This window comes from Hemiscyllium ocellatum, chromosome 11 (assembly GCF_020745735.1).
Source record: "Hemiscyllium ocellatum isolate sHemOce1 chromosome 11, sHemOce1.pat.X.cur, whole genome shotgun sequence".
NCBI classification, from domain to species: Eukaryota; Metazoa; Chordata; class Chondrichthyes; order Orectolobiformes; family Hemiscylliidae; genus Hemiscyllium; species Hemiscyllium ocellatum.
Window position 1 is genome coordinate 92,052,044 of NC_083411.1, and position 17,466 is coordinate 92,069,509.

At 40.6% G+C, this 17,466-nt stretch overlaps 1 protein-coding gene across 1 annotated transcript in view; it reads left to right on the forward strand.

The window, feature by feature from the left end:
* LOC132820241 (exocyst complex component 1-like) overlaps window positions 1–17,466 on the forward strand; it is a 101,682-nt gene that overhangs the window by 60,220 nt on the left and 23,996 nt on the right. Inside the window, exons 11-13 of the mRNA XM_060832247.1 lie at window positions 6,746–6,796; window positions 10,086–10,193; window positions 11,992–12,074. Coding sequence (XP_060688230.1) covers window positions 6,746–6,796; window positions 10,086–10,193; window positions 11,992–12,074 — 242 coding nt within the window. The remainder of the gene's footprint in view (window positions 1–6,745; window positions 6,797–10,085; window positions 10,194–11,991; window positions 12,075–17,466) is intronic.

A 17,466-nucleotide genomic window follows, 5' to 3' on the forward strand; every position in this document is an offset into this window, starting at 1 on the left:
GGTCCTGATTTATAGGGGCTGCAGATTTGGGAGTTGATTTATGCTTTGTAAATGATTGATGTTGCAGTATGGAAGAAATGTCCTCTGGAAATCTATCCACTGGTACATTAGATTTATGTGGGAATTTCAGGACACTTCTCATGCTGGAGGTGCCAATAGCTGTAGGAGCTTAAACTATGGATTTGGGCTTGAACAGCAACTGGTGTCCGGTTCAGTTAGCTCAGTTGGTTGGTTGGCTGATTTGTGACATAGCGGACCGCCACCAGCTCAGGTTCACTTCTCCCACTGCTTTAGGATACTATAAAGGACTCTCCTCACCCAATCTCTTCCCCTCGCATGAGGCATGGTGACGCTCAGGTGAAACTACTATAAGTCATGCCTCTCTGATGAGAGAGCAGACCTATGGGTCCGCTGCGACAATGCCAGCTTTATATTCACAAGACTGAGAGCTACGTGAATGGCACCTTTCTAATTGTGGTCACTCCAACTTAAGAGAATGCAAGCAGAGAGGAATGCCATCAGTCAAAATGGACTGGACAGATGACAAAATTATAGAATCATACAACATGGAAACAGACTCTTCAGTTCAACTAGTCTAGACCAACCATGTTCCCAAACCAAACTAGTCCCACTTGCCTGCATTTGGCCCATATCTCTCCAAACCTTTCCTGTGCATGTACCTTTCCAAATGTATTTTAAATGTTGTAACTGTACCTGCATCCACCTTTTCCTCTGTCATTTCATTCCAATTGTGAACCACTGTCTGTGTAAAAGTAAAAGTTCTTCCTCATGTTCTTTTTAAATCTTTCTCCTCTCACCTTAAAAAATGCCCACTAGTTTTGAACACTCTTCTACACTAGGGAAAAAACCCTTGCTATTCAACTTATCTATGCACCTTATAATTTTATAAACTTCTATAAGGTTACCCTTTAACCTCCAGTGCTCTAGTGAAGTCACAGGCTATGTTTATAACTCAAACCCTCCATTCCTGACAACATCCTGATAAATCTTTTCTGAACCCTCTCCAATTTAATATTGTCCTTCCTATAGCACAGAGACCAAAACTGTACACAGTACTCCAGAAGAGGCCTCACCAGCATCCTGCACAACCTCACATAATGTCCCAACTCCTACACTCAAATGTCTAAGCGATTGAGACAAGCGTGCTAAACGCCTTCTTGATCAGTCTGTCTACATGTGAAGCAAATCTCAAAGAATTATGTGCCTGACTTCCTACATCTCTCAGTTCTACAACATTACCAGGGCCCTGCAATTAATTGTTATAAGTCCTGTCCTTGTTTATAATATTTATTGCTTATAATGCAGGAGTCCCTTCAGTACATCTGATTTTCAAACAAGTATATGCTTCAGAACACTGGTAATGATGATGGTTCCTGTTCGGAACCCAGCCAGATCTAAGTCCAGAGCACCAAGTCTAAATAAGGTTCACAATACATTTTTATCAACACATGAAGCACTCTAAATAAGGTTAGGGAGCTGCAGTCTCAGATAACCATATGAGTATATGATATGATGGCCATACCAAGATCTGGATCAAAACAAGGCAGAACTGGGCATGTGTTCTTAGATGCAAGGGACCAAATCTCCCTTTAAAATTGGAAACACTTGACTTATGCACTTAAATGGCTCCCGATTGCATAACTGACTGCATGCAAATGATTGCATGTATGATATCATGGACCATTTCTGTTTTTACACTGGGGTCAGGTTAGCAGAGCAGTTTGTGAGTCATGTAACAGAAGGAGAGAAATGTGGATATGGAGGCGCATTAGGGCCATTTCATTCTCCATCTTCAACCCTTGGTTTCTTCAGCAGGCCCCCGCACACCTTCATGTCATTCCATTGTCACCTTCACACCTTTATTTATCTTCCATGCACCATCTTATCAGTTCGTGTTAACAAAGCAGAAACCACATCAAATGCATAATTTGTTATTATGGCTTCTGGAAACTGACTTTCATTCTCAGATCTGAAAATGTGTTGCTGGAAAAGCGCAGCAGGTCAGGCAGCATCCAAGGAACAGGAGATTCGACATTTCGGGCATAAGCCCTTCTTATGCCTGAAACGTCGAATCTCCTGTTCCTTGGATGCTGCCTGACCTGCTGCGCTTTTCCAGCAACACATTTTCAGCTCTGATCTCCAGCATCTGCAGGCCTCACTTTCTCCTTTCATTCTCAGATGAATGGAACACATGGGTTCTGAAACGATTCACATTTGAAATTCAGTGAAGCATGGGTAATTGCCACAATTATATAAACAATAGACTATATTCTGGGAAGGATGCTCATTTTAGTTTCAAAATAATGGTTAGATATTTTTCAAATGTCAAAATTGCAATTCTTATATCAGCCAGAGCAATTTAAATCTGAGTTTAACAAAATGACAGCTTACAACCAAGGTCAAAATAATTTTTCTTTCTTGAGGACTCATCTTGAGACTTTATTAAGGGCTATATTTTGATTTTTGTGGACAACATTTTGGATTTTAGGGGCTTCTGTTTCATTCCCACTAACTGAGTTATCTAGTGATGCTGCCATGGAGTGGCAGCACCTTATGTATTTGTGTTGGCATTTGGGATATGTGGACAGAATGAGAACAATTCATCAGTATCTCAACAATGATAAAAACTACATTAAACTTGAATCCATGTTACACAATAAAAGCATTAATTTTCAATACACCACAGTATTTAAATTGGCATAAGGTAACAAGTATAAATTAACGGAAGTTTTTTTCCCAAAATAACTGATATATATTTCTGCAAATGAAAAACTTTTATCCTAAACATATCTTCTGCAATGATGTCAAAGCTATTGCCTTGTTATAAGACCATAAGACATAGGAGCAGAAATTAGGCCATTCAGCCTATCAATTCTGCTCCGCCATTCAATCGTGGCTGATAAGTTTCTCAACTCCATTTTCCTCTTTTCTCCCCGTAACCTTTGATCCCCTTGATACCCATGAACCTATCTATCTCAGTCTTAAATATACTCGATGACCTGGCCTCCACAGCCTTCTGTGGCAATGAATTCCATAGATTCACCACTTTGTGACTGAAGATGTTTCTCCTTATCTCCATTCTAAAAGGTCTTTCCTTTACTCTAAGACTATGCCTGGGGTCCTCGTCTCTCCTGCCAATGGAACCAGTGTTTCAATTAGATACCCCCCCCCCCACCAATCCTTCTAAACTCCATCAAGTATAAACCCAGAGTCCTCAAACGTTCCTCATATGTTAAGCTTTTCATTCCTGGGACTATTCTTGTGAACCACCTCTGAACATGTTCCAGGGCTAGTACATCCTCCTGAGATGTGGAACCCAAAGCTGCACACAATAATTCAGATGTGAGCTCATTAGAGCCTTGTGGAGCCTCAGAAGTATATCACTGCTTTTATATTCAAGTCCTCTCAAAATACATGCCATCATTGCATTTACCTTCCCAACTACTGACTAAACCTGAGTTTATCTTGAGAGAATCCTGGACCAGAACTCTCAAGTCTCTGCACTGACACTTTGAATTTTCTCCCAATTTAGAAAGTAGTCCATGCCGATATTCTTCCTACCAAAGTACATGACCTCCACACTTTCTCACACGTACCCTATCTGCCACTTCTGCAGCTTCCTCATCTCTTCAATGCTACCTGTCCCTCCATCTATCTTTGTGTCGTCTGCAAATCTAGCCAGAATACCCTCAGTTCCTTCATTGAGATTGTTAATGTATAAAATGAAATGTTGTGGTCCCAACATTTGAGCCCTGTGGAGCATCACTTGTCTCAGGTGCCATGCTGAGTTATCTCCACTGTCTGCTTTCTGCCAGACAGCCAAGCTTCTATCCATGCTAGCACCTCGCCTCTGACACCATGGGCCCCTGTCTTACTCAGTAGCTTTCTTTGCGGAACCTAATCAAAGACCTTCTTGAAGTTTTCATTTATGCACAAAACTGGAGCATTTTAACCCAGTAACTACAACCTTATTTACTGCATCTCAGATCTCAGATTTGTATTCAACAGCTGACAAATCGCTACTCCCCCTCCCCCCTCCAAAGTACAGTAACATTTGACCTCATGCAGCTCTAAATTAGACATTCCACAGACTTATTTACAAGGATTTCATTGCCTCAGCGATTTAAATTTTTATTGGATTCCAGTTAGATGAGTATTCCTGTGCAGGCAGATTAAATACTGTCCTCTTTCCTTTGCAACCTCCTTCTCTGCACCCAAACCTTGAAACCTCCCTCCCCACTCCTCCCACAAGCTCCCTGCAGCTGCCTTCTGTCTCATGACATCTTTTCCAGCTTCCTATTCCACCTGTCACCATCTGCAGCCTCCCTCTTACATCCCTAGTCCCCCTCCCCCCACCCTCCAAATACCACTCATGGTCTCCTCATTCCTCCCGGTTTCTACAGTAATTCCTTAAGTGCAGCACTGACCTTTCTAACTGTGAGCCATTTCCGCAAGCACAAGTTGTTTCTCTCCCCCTTTGCTAGTGAAGAGGTCAGTAGTGAACCTATAAGCAGCAAATAAAGAAGGGTAGCACCCTGTGTGTTGAGTCGCAGATCTTTGCTATTTCCTACTATTTAAAGGAGCATCTTTTTTTCCAGTTGGTTACTCCTGTGAGCTAATTTTCACAGGTGATTTGGGGACTCTTGGGTTGAATCCAAACTCACATCTATGTCTATGTTGTGCTTTTCCCCATTGGACAGTTGACATGATTTTAACTATACTATACTGTGTTTTTCCATTGGAAAAAGCACTGTATTACATGTGAACAAATATGCACCATATAAATAAGGAGCAATGACCAAATAAAGGCCATTCAGCTCCTTGAGCCTGCTACGCCATTCACTAAATCATGTCTGATCTGATTGTAACCATAAATCCACATTCCTACCCACCTCGATAGCTCTTGTTATGCTCTGATGAGAGAATTGTGAATTAGAATTAGAATCCCTACAGGCCCTTTGGCCCATTAAGTCCACACCCTGAAGGGTAACCCACCCAGACCTATTCCCCTACCCTATATTTACCCCTGAGCAATTCACCTAACCTGCACATCTTTGGATTGTGGAAGGAAACCCGCACACACAGGGAAAATGTGCAAACTCCACACAAACAAGCGCTCAAGGCTGGGATCAAACCTGGGTGCCTGGCACTATGAGGCAGTAGTGCTAACCACTGAGCCACCGTGCTGCTCCAACTTATGCTTATAATCAAACTCCACTACTACACAAATTGTCACAAATGTTAAATGACCAGTTGAATTACTAAGATGGTTAATTTGCCTGATTTTAACTAGGATAAAATAAAAAGGAATTTATAAAATCAGTGCCCAAAGTTTAATTTTCCCCATTTATATTCCAGAAAATATGTCACATTTATACTTTGAAATGAAAAAGGCTGGTCAGTGAAAAGCCCAAATTATCTTTAAGAGACAAATTGGTTTGATGAATTAAAAACAAATCTATAAACAGCACCTAATGATAAAATTTGACAATATGAAAAGACTTTACATTTACCCTTCAAGACCAGATTCTTAAGGGAAATTTTAATGGAAGTGAAGGGGCCTCAGCTACCAGCTGGAGCGCTACAAGTGATGTATATTACCTCCTTTGGCTTGAAATGTGGCAGGCCTTTCCCAATCAGGTAATTAACATTCCTATTGCAGACCTTCAGAAACAAGTACCTAGGGCAGGATATCCTACCTGCTAAGAATACAACTCAAAGGGAAGTGCAGAAACAGAGGGAACTGTGGATGTGCATGCAAAAGAGATTGTGTAGACACCTAAAGAGAATAAGCATTCTGGGCTACAAGAAAAGGGCAAGGGATTGAATTAATCTGGCAGAGATCTAGCATGGGTCGGATTGGCTGAAAGACCTCCTTTTGTGGAAAAGTCATTTTGTTTTTATTATGAGATTGCATTATCCAAGTCTTCAAAGAAAAGGAACATTTTGATTAGTGCTGCAGATAATTTTGGTAGATTCCATGAATTGGTCTGCTTTCTGAAGATTTACATTGAGCGCTCACTGCCCTCTTCAGAAACATGACTTCCTTTGCATTTTTTGTCTTAACACCTCAGTGCCTCAATGGAAATTCAGGAGGCTTCCCTCTGATCTGCTTCTGCATTGGTGTTTATCTTCTTGTAGCCATGTCCTTCACCGTTACCAGTAACTTCTGTGTGATGAGTTCATCAGCTCGCTTTTAAAAGGGACAAGTTATATTTAAAACATGTAGGGGAGATTCTAACCACACACCCTGCTTGACCTCTTTATTATTACGCAGTTCATCAGCAGCCCTCGTCACTTTCAATTGATGCCTAATTCATTAGTTCAGCTTAATTTTATTTAGTGAGGTCTTTTTGATCCGTCGATTAGTTTTGGCTGTTTAAGGAAACCATAGTAGCCTTAGTTCATGGGTAATTAAATATTTTTGCCCACATTTGTTTTATATGATTGCCAACCTGATCAGCTGTAATTTATCATTGCAGAATTTGTGTCAATCTGTTAAAAGTCTGATTGACAATCACATGCTAGATGTATATTTCCATGCACAGTAGCATCAAGGTTTATTTTTTATTACTCCCTTCTTTCATTTTGTGAAAAATTATAGTAATTAGTATTCTTATGTTTGCTTTAGCAAAGAAATATCTGCACAGCATTAACCTGTAATACACTGACTTTAAATACCATCCTTTTTCCTCTTTTTGTGGTGTCACCTGTGATGACTAAGGCAAAGGATGAAGAGGATAAAGAATGGAGCATTTCTACATTTTGTACACAGGTAAGTTCAATCTCAGTGAACAATCTAAAGTTTTACCTTTCTATATTCCTTCCGTGTCTTTTTAAATGGGTTCACCTTGGAATTAATAACATACAGTACTTAACCCAAAAATATATCAGGATGTAAATAGAATAGGTAACTTGAACAAGTGTGAGGAACACTATTGATGAAAACAGAAATTGCTGAGGGTAAGTAGTGACACAATTTATGTACATAAAATCTGAAAACTTTTAAAACAGCATCAAAAGCATCTCAGTGAAAGCCAAAAATAAAAGCAAAATAAATCCAACATGGAGCTTTTAGTCACCAATTGATTAGATTAGATTAGACTTACAGTGTGGAAACAGGCCCTTCGGCCCAACAAGTCCACACCGACCCGCCGAAGCGCAACCCACCCATACCCCTACATTTACCCCTTACCTAACACTACGGGCAATTTAGCTTGGCCGATTCACCTGACCCGCACATCTTTGTGACTGTGGGAGGAAACCGGAGCACCCGGAGGAAACCCACGCAGACACGGGGAGAACATGCAAACTCCACACAGTCAGTCGCCTGAGTCGGGAATTGAACCCAGGTCTACAGGCGCTGTGAGGCAGCAGTGCTAACCACTGTGCCACCGTGCCACCCACAAAATATGTGTGTCAATCTTATGGTACATATTTGCAACAGCTACCTTCGCAGCAAATGACACAGTACCATAGTTGGTTCTAAAACTTGCTGGGTGAATCAGTACAATCACAATAGCCTAAATGGGCTTCTGCACCAGAACAATTCCTTGATTGACATCAATCTTGTAACTTTCCCCACAGATGCAATGTCTGAAAATATGTTTGACAGTATTTTGCCTGGTGTGGCAAATCAGGCTGTGTTGGTTAACCATTGTCCTTGCAGGTCTTATTTCTTTTAACAGTGTATATACATCATACATCTATTTATCATTGTTTCTGAATAGGCACCTCAATTAAAATCATTATCCAGGCCAAAATATGAATTTGTAATATCAAAATTGCACTGACAACCTACTTTCAAAGATGAACCTAATTACTCTTATCTATGGCTACAGGTATGTTGGGTGTTAGCTACAGATGTTCACTTAGGCACAGAGCATGTACAAGATTCTGAGGGATCCTTGACAGAGTGGATGTTGAAAAGATATTTTCACTAGTGGGGAATCTGGAACTGGGGGACTTAGCTACAGAATAAGAGAATGCTCATTTAAAACTGTGGTACAAAGGAATTTCTTCTTCCAAAGGGTAGTGAATGTCCAAAAGTTTCTACCACAGAAAAATGTGGAGGCTGCATCATTGAAAATACTTAAAGAGTAGTTAAGTAGATTTCTGAAATATCAGGGAGTTGATGGCTCTGCTGAGGCAGCACAAAGAGAGTTCAGACCTGGGACAGATTAGTCAAGATCTTGCTGAATGGAGGGACAGGCATGAGGGGCTGAATGACTTACTACTTCTGTTTTTTAAGTGATGCTATTTCGCCCATCAGTTTATCTTCCAAGCTTACATCCCTTCTATGCTGCTACCTAGTGAATCTGTATTGTGGACTGTAAGGAAGATATGCTAACAGTAAGCCTAAAAACAAAGGATGGAGTTTAATCGAAGTTATGGGGGTCCTGAGCTCTTTGGAGAAAACCTGATGTATTAAATGCCAGCCAGATACTTCATGGGCAACAGTGGCTTTCTCCAAGAACAAGCTTTAAATGGGTTTTATGAATGGATTTTGTTTTTGCACTATTTGATATATTTGAGTGAGAGCTGTATTAGGCTCTTAGACGTTTTTTTCATCTTATGGTTCTTAAGGTGGATGGATGGCTGAATGATGGATACTGAGTGAATGACTATGAAAGTAGCATAGACATAGGAAGGGCCATGCAGCGAAGGTAAGCGGAGTGGGGAATGGTGGATGTTGTCATGGAAGCACCATAGGGTAGAAGGAAGCATGGAGCTGCATGGAAAGGAGACATGAGATAGCATGATAGTACGTGGGGATTGGGGTGAAGGGTTGTGAAGGCTAAAAGGGCCTTAGATCTTAAAAACTATTGAGATGATTTCCGAGAGAAGCAAATTTGCCTTCTAACCAGCCCACCTTGCTAGTCATCCAATCCTTCTGGGCCAGTGCACTGACTTGGCCACATCCCACCTCTTTAGCATGAAAATTTAGTCCAGTGGAGCCTTTTATACTTCAGCAGGTCTGCTGAGTCAGATAATTTGCTACCTGCCTCAGTAGCAAAAATCCAGCTGATAAGGGAACATCTTTCTAGGTTAAAGATGATTGACATTTCTTCTATTCTAACATGATTTATTTTAAAGGAAAAAGGAATTGCCTCAATTATGAAATACTGGGAGGTCTTGTGGCACAATGGATACTGTCCCTGTCTCTGAAACAGAAGTTCTGGATTCAACTCACAGCAGTTGATGGCCAATGAAGATGCATTGATAACTCTGCCAAATAGCTTAAGTATCAATTTATATAAATCCTTCCAACATATGCCAATGACTGGGTGATAAGAGAGATTCATGATTGGAAGGCAACAGCAAACCAATGCAGTATCTTGGCAAGCATAATCATGGGCAACCGTCCTTGTTAATGCTGTCCTGGAACACGGTACCTGAAGATATAACAGCGGAGTCATTATGATGTTGAACATGTAACTTAAGGTTGAGTTCTAATTTCGGCCAGACTAGTCAAAGAATTAAATTTCATAATTGGATAATTTACATATTAGAAAATTGCCATGAAACTGCTGCCATGCTACATATAAAATAATGGGTTCACCAGTTTTTCAGAAGGAATCTTGATTTGTTTTATATACCCGAGTAGATGGAAGGGTTAAAGGACAGTCTTCATAAACCAATTCATAGAATCTCTACAGTGTGGAAACCAGCCCTTCAGCCCAATAAGTCCACACCAACCATCTGAAAAGTAACCCACCCAGACCCAATCCCCTACCCTATTACTCTACATTTACCCCTGACTAATGCACCTAACCTACATATCCCTGAACACTATGGGCAATTTAGCATGGCCAATTTCCCTAACCTGCACATCTTTGGACTGTGAGAGGAAACCGGAGCACCCAGAGAAAACCCACATAGACACTGGGAGATGTGTAAACTCCACACAGACAGTCGCCTGAGGCTGGAATCGAACCCAAGTCCCTGGTGCTGTGAGGCAGCAGTGCTAATCACTTTTTGTTAACATTTAGTAAATTATTACAAAAGCATGTTGCTTGGTTGAGTTTTATGTCATTACTGTTATTTTTTCCCTCTCTCTTAAGATCATAGATCATGTATTAGCAGAACTGGAACCCATATGTATTGCAGAGGAGGAATTTATCACCAAATTCTTTATGATGACAGAAGACACATGCAGTGAAACACCACAGGTTTTGTAGTAACATTCTAAATTGTTAAATTTTAACAATATATGACCTTGTTTTTGACTTCATTATTTCAAACTACATAACACTTCTAGGATTTCACATGTGCTCAAAAAAAACTTGAAGTCAAATACTATTACTATTATCTAAATTGCTCAATGATAACATCTGTAATTTTTCAATGTAAAGATTTTATTATACTTATAAGTTAGAACCCTTCCAATTTCTAACAATCTATGCTAAACTTTCATCGTATTAGAGGTAATCAATTTCTTTCTTGGTACTGAAAATTGTGGAAAACACAGTTAATTTGAAACAAAAACAGAAAAACAAAGCAGGTCTGGCACCATCTGTGGGAAGAAAAACAGTTAACATTTCAAGTCCACTGAGCCTTTGTCAGAACTGAAAGCAGCTGGAAAATTGTAGTATTTATCCAATGATGAGGAGATTGGGGTCAGCTGGGGAAGGAGTGAGTTTAATAGATGGAGACAGTGCCCAAAAAGAGGAAGAAAAAAGGAAACAGATAAAGCAATTATTATTAGTAAACTGGAGGAGAAGGGAATGTTGAAAAAGTGCCAACAGGAAGTGTGAATTGGGTAACAAACGTGGAGAAAGGTGTTCATGTTCTGAAATTGTTAAATTCAACATCAAGTCCTGAAGGCTGTACCATACCTAGGCAGAAGGTGAGGTGTTTGTTGTTCCTCCAGCTTGTGTTGAGCTTTACTGGAGCATTGCAGTAGGCCTGAGATAGAAATGTTGGCATGGGAACATGCTGGTGTGTTAAAGTGGCAGCTCCCTTTAAGAAGTCTGTTCCATTGTCCCAGTTTCTCCGTCTCCATCCCAACTATCCTGATGATGCCTACTTCCGCAGTGGAATCTCCAAAATGTCCAACTTTTGCCTCGAGCCGACCATCTCCTGTCATGGTGGTTGATAAGGCCCACCATGGTTCGATCCATTTCCTGCACTTCTTCCTTCACTCCTTCCCTTACCTCCTACAAAAATGATCAGATGACCCTTGTGCTCACTTTCTGCCCCACTGGCCTCTACATCCAAAGGATCATGAGTTGCTATTTCCATCACCTACAGCAAGATGTCAGCACCAGACACTATTCCCATCAGCATGAATATCAGCATTTCCCAGCTGCTTTCAAGGACATGGAATAGTACAGCATAGTACAGACCCTCAGCTGTTGATGATGTGCCAACATTTTATCCTACTCTAAGATCAAACAAACCTACATATCCTTCATTTTACTATCATTCATGTGCCTATCCAAGAGTCATTTAAATGTCCTTAATTTATCTGACTTTCTTACCACTGCTGGCAGTGCATTTCATGCACCCACCACTTTCTGTGTAAAGAACCTATCTCTGACATCTCCCCTAAACCTTCCTTCAGTCACCTTAAAATTATGCCCCCTCGTGATAGCATTTCCGCCCTCGGAAAAAGTCTCTGGGTATCAACTCTATCTATTCCTCTCGTCATCTGGTCCACCTCTTTCAGTTCTAATGAAGGGTCACTGGACTCAAAACATTAATTCAGTTTTTCTCTCTACAGGTGCTGACAGGCCTATTGATTTACCTTCAACACTTTCTGTTTGAGTTTCAGATCTCCAGCATTCACAGTATTATTCTACAGCTAATTTAAATAGCAATGGCGTCCAGATATTGCTGTCTTCTGATGAATAACTACATGAAATAGCTCATAAATTCTTTGATAGATTCATCATCGGCATTAGCGGAGCAGTTTTTGAGTTTCAAACTCAAATGTTGTATTAATTACATTCAATCTTTTTTTCCCAGTTGTTGGGGAGTAAGTGTGATCTCGATCATGCAGTTAACGAGGATTCAACGGAAAGAATACAAACTTATCGAAGTGCCACAGAGTACGTAACAACTATTGTAATGTAATGCTTGGGCGTATCACTTGGGCGTGTCATAAGGACATATTGAATTATTGCATTTGCTACCTTCATATTTTTTTTTGGCTATTTATTAAGCAGTTCGAGAAGTGAGGTCAGAGATACCAACCCTTCAGTTACCCTGTGGGTAGTATATGTAGAAAGTACCATGCTTTAAGAATGTCCATTTACTTATAAGCAAGTTGTTTGTCATCTTGGAACTTGTAGGATGATCCTAGAATAATTAACACTTCTTTTGCTTTTGTAGCATTCAATAAAGCTTAAAATGATCTAGCACGATTTGGCAATGAATGACTAATCCAGTGGCCTACTATATCTGTCCTAGCCTCTGTCCTTTGATCTTAAGGAAGCAGAACTGAAAGCTGCAATGAAAGATGGTCAGTGAGAGACTGGGTAGTGTTTTATTGGGGAATATAGTAGCAAATGCAGAAATGAGGATATGCTTGAGAAAATCAATAGTTGCAGAAATGTCATAATGAATAGATGTCTAAAGACTGGACAGTTGAGATTTTGGTGCAAAAGTAATTTAATAGTAGAACAATTTTTATCACGAATGGTCCATAACTAGAGTTGGGAAGTGAAGTTATTGTTATTGTTACCTGAAAAGGAGGACTTTTACCCAGGTATCCTTTTGGGTGGCAGACAAAAGGAAGGGAACTGATTCAGACTTTTATTAAACAAACATTTCTTCATTTTTTTTAAGTACCAATACTTAATATAAAACATACATTCATTGACACATTTACTTCTTATTTCATCTAACTTAATTTCAATTTTAACTCAACTCACTTAACTTCACTTTACCTTGGCTTTACTTAATCCACATTTAACCCTAACTCTAATTTTAACTCTATAAGTTTGGCCTGAATCAAACATTACCCCAATTTGAATGAACTGCTGAACTTTGTTCTCCATGCAGTTTTTGCCTCATGGTTCGTTGTTCTCTCTGAAAGTAACTTCAGAGCATGTGCTTTTTCAATGTGGTCTTGAAGGCTTCTTCTCCTCTCTCTGTGAAAGAAATTCCTTTGTTCTGAAAATGTGCTCCTTTCCTTTGGCATTCAGCTTGATGTGAGCAAAGCTTGATGAAATAATTCGACCCCAACCAATGGAATTTACTGGTAAACAACTCCCAAATATTTACAGCAGGCCATAAACAGCTCCATAAAAGATAGTAGTAGTGCAAGTATGTCTGTAGACCACATTGGTTTCTTTTTCTGTGTTTTAAGATGGCATCAGAATATGGCAACACGATCATTTTTTTTACTATATTTTGTAACAAAATACAATAAATAAATCAAATCAGATAAATCACTTGTCCTGTGAAGACTGTGGAGATCTGGCTGTTATCACCAACTGGCGTTTTAACTGTCCCTCCAACCCTCTAATGTATTCCTCCTTTGAACATCTCATCTAGTTGCACTTCTATCGCCCTTATTTAAATTCATCAGTCTCTATACAAGGAGAGGCTGGATAGGCTGGGACCATTTTCCACTGGACCTTAGGAGATTGAGGGATGACTTTATGGAGGTTTATAAAGTCACAAGGGGCATAAATAAGGTTTGTGCGAAGATTTGTAGCTCAGACAACAACTCACTAGAACAAAGGACCCGATACCCAACATGACCAAAACTAATGTAGTTTACAAAATACCATGCAAGGACTGCACAAAACACTATATAGGACAAACAGGTAGACAGCTAACAATCCGCATACATGAACATCAACTAGCCACGAAACGACACGACCAGCTATCCTTAGTAGCCACACACGCAGACAACAAGCAACATGAATTCGACTGGGAAAACACTACTATCATAGGGCAAGCCAGACAGAGAACAGCCAGGGAATTCATAGAGGCATGGCATTCATCCACAAACTCCATCAACAAACACATCGACCTGGACCCAATATACCAACCACTACAGCGGACAGCTGAAACTGACACCCGGAAGCGGCAAGGACAGACCACTATAAATACCGGAAGAAACATCAAAGAAGCGCTTCGCAGGAGGCTCCAGAGCACTGATGATGTCGCCTAGCCAGGGGACGAAATGTTTGCAACAAAAACTTCCAGCTCGGCGAACAGAACCACAACAACGAGCATAAGTAAGGTGAATAACAAGAACTTTTCCCTAGGATGGGGGGGAAGGGGGGGTGGGTGGGGAGTTCAAAATTAGGGGGCATATCTTTAAGGTGAGAGGTGAAGGATTTAAAAGAGACCTGAGGGACAATGTTTTGATGCAGAGAATTTTCATATGTGGAATGAATTACCAGAGGAAGTGGCAGATGCAGGTACATTTCCAACATTTACAAGGCATTTGGACTGGTACATGAACAGGAAACGTTTAGAGGGATATGGGCTAAAGGCAGGCAAGTGGGACTAGTTTAGTTTAGTTTGTCAACATTGACAATTAGAAAGAAGGATCTGTTTCCATGCCATATGACTATAATGCTTATTACCCTGATATGCCAGTAAAATATAACATCGGTGTATCTTCACTGCTTTCCTCCCGTCATCCTCCGCACAACGTAACTCCTTGACCTTAAAATGATTTCATCCTCCAGTTCAACTCACCATACTTTTTCTCTTGTTAACTTACTGTTGTCTTATTCCCTCCAGTAAACTCCTGAACCCATTTTGACAGCTACTGCCTCAAATTTGCCATCTCTTGCAATCTCACACTTCCACCCCATCAATTACTTACGCAGTCTTCTCTAATCAGTTCCTAACATCACTCTTTACTGACATTCCCTTTTCTTTCCCAACTCTAATTCCTTACGTGCCAACCCTGAAAAATAGTTGTTCTACAACTTACTTACAACTGTGCTAGAATCCCAACTGTCTCGCCTTTAGATATCATTCATTATGACATTTCTACAATTATACATTTCCTCATCTCCAGATTTGATATTATATTCTCCGCTAAAACCATTACCCATTCTTACACTGATCATCTTCCATTGTAGCATTCATTTCTGCTTCCTTAAGACCAAAGGACAGAAATTGGATTGGATACAGTGGGCCACTGGTTTAACTATTCTTTGCCAAATCTTTCTGGGCTATTTTAAGCTCTGTTAGATGCTAACAGAAGTAAAAATGTTAACTATTCCAGCATTGTCCTACAATGCAAAGATAATCACAGTTTTTTATTCAACATTGTTTTATTCAGTCATGGGATGAGGATATTGTTAGCAAGGCCAGCATTTATTGCCTATCTCTAACTGTCCTTGAATTGAATGGGCTTGCTCGGTGATTTCAGAGGTAGTTAAGAATCAGCCATGTTACTACAGTTCTGGAGTCACACGGAGGCCAGACCAGGTAAGGACAGAGGTTTTTTTTTTCTGAAAGGACATCAGTGAATCAGATGGATACTTACAACAATTGACAATGGTTACATGAATGTCATTAGACTAGCCTTGCAATTCCAGATTTTTATTGGGTGTAGAGAGGAGACTGGGATGAGCTGTAATTAAAATATACATTGCCACCATGAAGTAAATTTCAAAGAATTAAGAAACATTTTTTTTGTCATTTGAATTGAAATAGACCTCAAAGGACATGTTTAAGGTGACAAAAGAAGACTTGAAGACGTGGCTTTGCCAGCAATTCCTGCATGATAGTATATTCAGTTCTTGTTTCCCATGTGTGCATTAGATGTAACCTTTCAAAACCTAAAAGAGTTGTTATAATTTATTCCCTACTAGCATCTACCATTACAGAAATTGTTCACCTCATGAAAATAATTAACATTAATAATAAATAATTTTTAAGATTAGATTACTTACAGTGTGGAAACAGACCCTTCAGCCCAACAAGTCCACACCGACCCGCCGAAGCTCAACCCACCCATACTCCTACATTTACCCCTTACCTAACACTACGGGCAATTTAGCATGGCCAATTCACCTGACCCGCACATCTTTGGACTGTGGGAGGAAACCAGAGCACCCGGAGGAAACCCACGCAGACACGGGGAGAACATGCAAACTCCACACAGTCAATTGCCTGAGTCGGGAATTGAACCCAGGTCTCAGGCGCTGTGAGACAGCAGTGCTAACCACTGTGTCACCGTGCCTTGTCACCAAGCTACTTGACAGAAAACTCTGATTCCTTAATGATGGAAGTGCCAAACTCATCAGTGCAAAAAATAAACCGTACTTGGCATGTAGGAAGATGTTTTGGTTGTTAGAGGTCAGTCGTCTCTGCTCCAGGACATCCGTGCAGGAGTTCCTCAGTGTAATGTCCTAGGTCCAGTCACCTTCAGCTGCTTCATCAATGACCATCCCTCCATCATAAGGTCAGAAGTGGGGATGTTCACTGATGATTGTACAATGTTCAGCACCATTCTCGACTCCTCAGATAATGAAGTAGTCCATGTTCAAATGAAACAAGATGTGGACAATACCCAAGTGTGGACTGAAAAGTGGCAAGTAACATGTGCACCACATAAATGCCAGGCAAACCCTTCTCCAATAAGAGCTACTCTCACCACTTCCCTTTGACATTCAGTGGCAGTATCATCACTGAATCTCTTGCCGTCAACATTCTTGAGGTTATCATCAACCAGAAACACAACTGGACTTGCTACATAAACAATGTGGCTAAAAGATCAGGTCAATGGCTAGGAGTACTGCAGTGAGTAACTTATCTCTGATTACGTAAAGGCTAATCCCCATCACAAGTCAGAAGTGTGATTGAATACTCCTGACTTGCCTGAATGGGTGAGTTCCAGCAACACTCAAGAAGCTTGACCCCATCCAGGACAAAGCAGCCCACTTAATTAGCATCACATCCACTGGCATCCATTCCCACCATCACCGATGCTCAGTAGCAGCAGTCTGTACCATCTAGAAAATGCACTGCAGAAATTCACCAGAGATCCTTCCAAACCCACAACCACTTCCATCTAGAAGGATAAAGGCTGTAGGTACCTGAGAATATGTGCAAGTTCCCTTCCAAACCAGTCTGTACCACCATTCTTTAAGTGTTGCTGGGTCAAAATCCTGGGATTCCGTCCCTAACAGCATTGTGTTTCAACTCACAACATGTGAACTGCAGCAGTCAAGAAAGCAGCTCACCAGCATCTTCTCAATGGCAATTAAGGAGTCATAGAGTCATAGAGATGTGCAGCATGGAAACAGACCCTTCGGTCCAACCTGTCCATGCCGACCAGATATCCCAACCCAATCTAGTCCCACCTGCCAGCACCTGACCCATATCCCTCCAAACCCTTCCTATTCATATACCCATCCAAATGCCTCTTAAATGTTGCAATTGTACCAGCCTCCACCATATCCTCTGGCAGCTCATTCCATACACGTACCATCCTCTGCGCAAAAATGTTGCCCCTTAGGT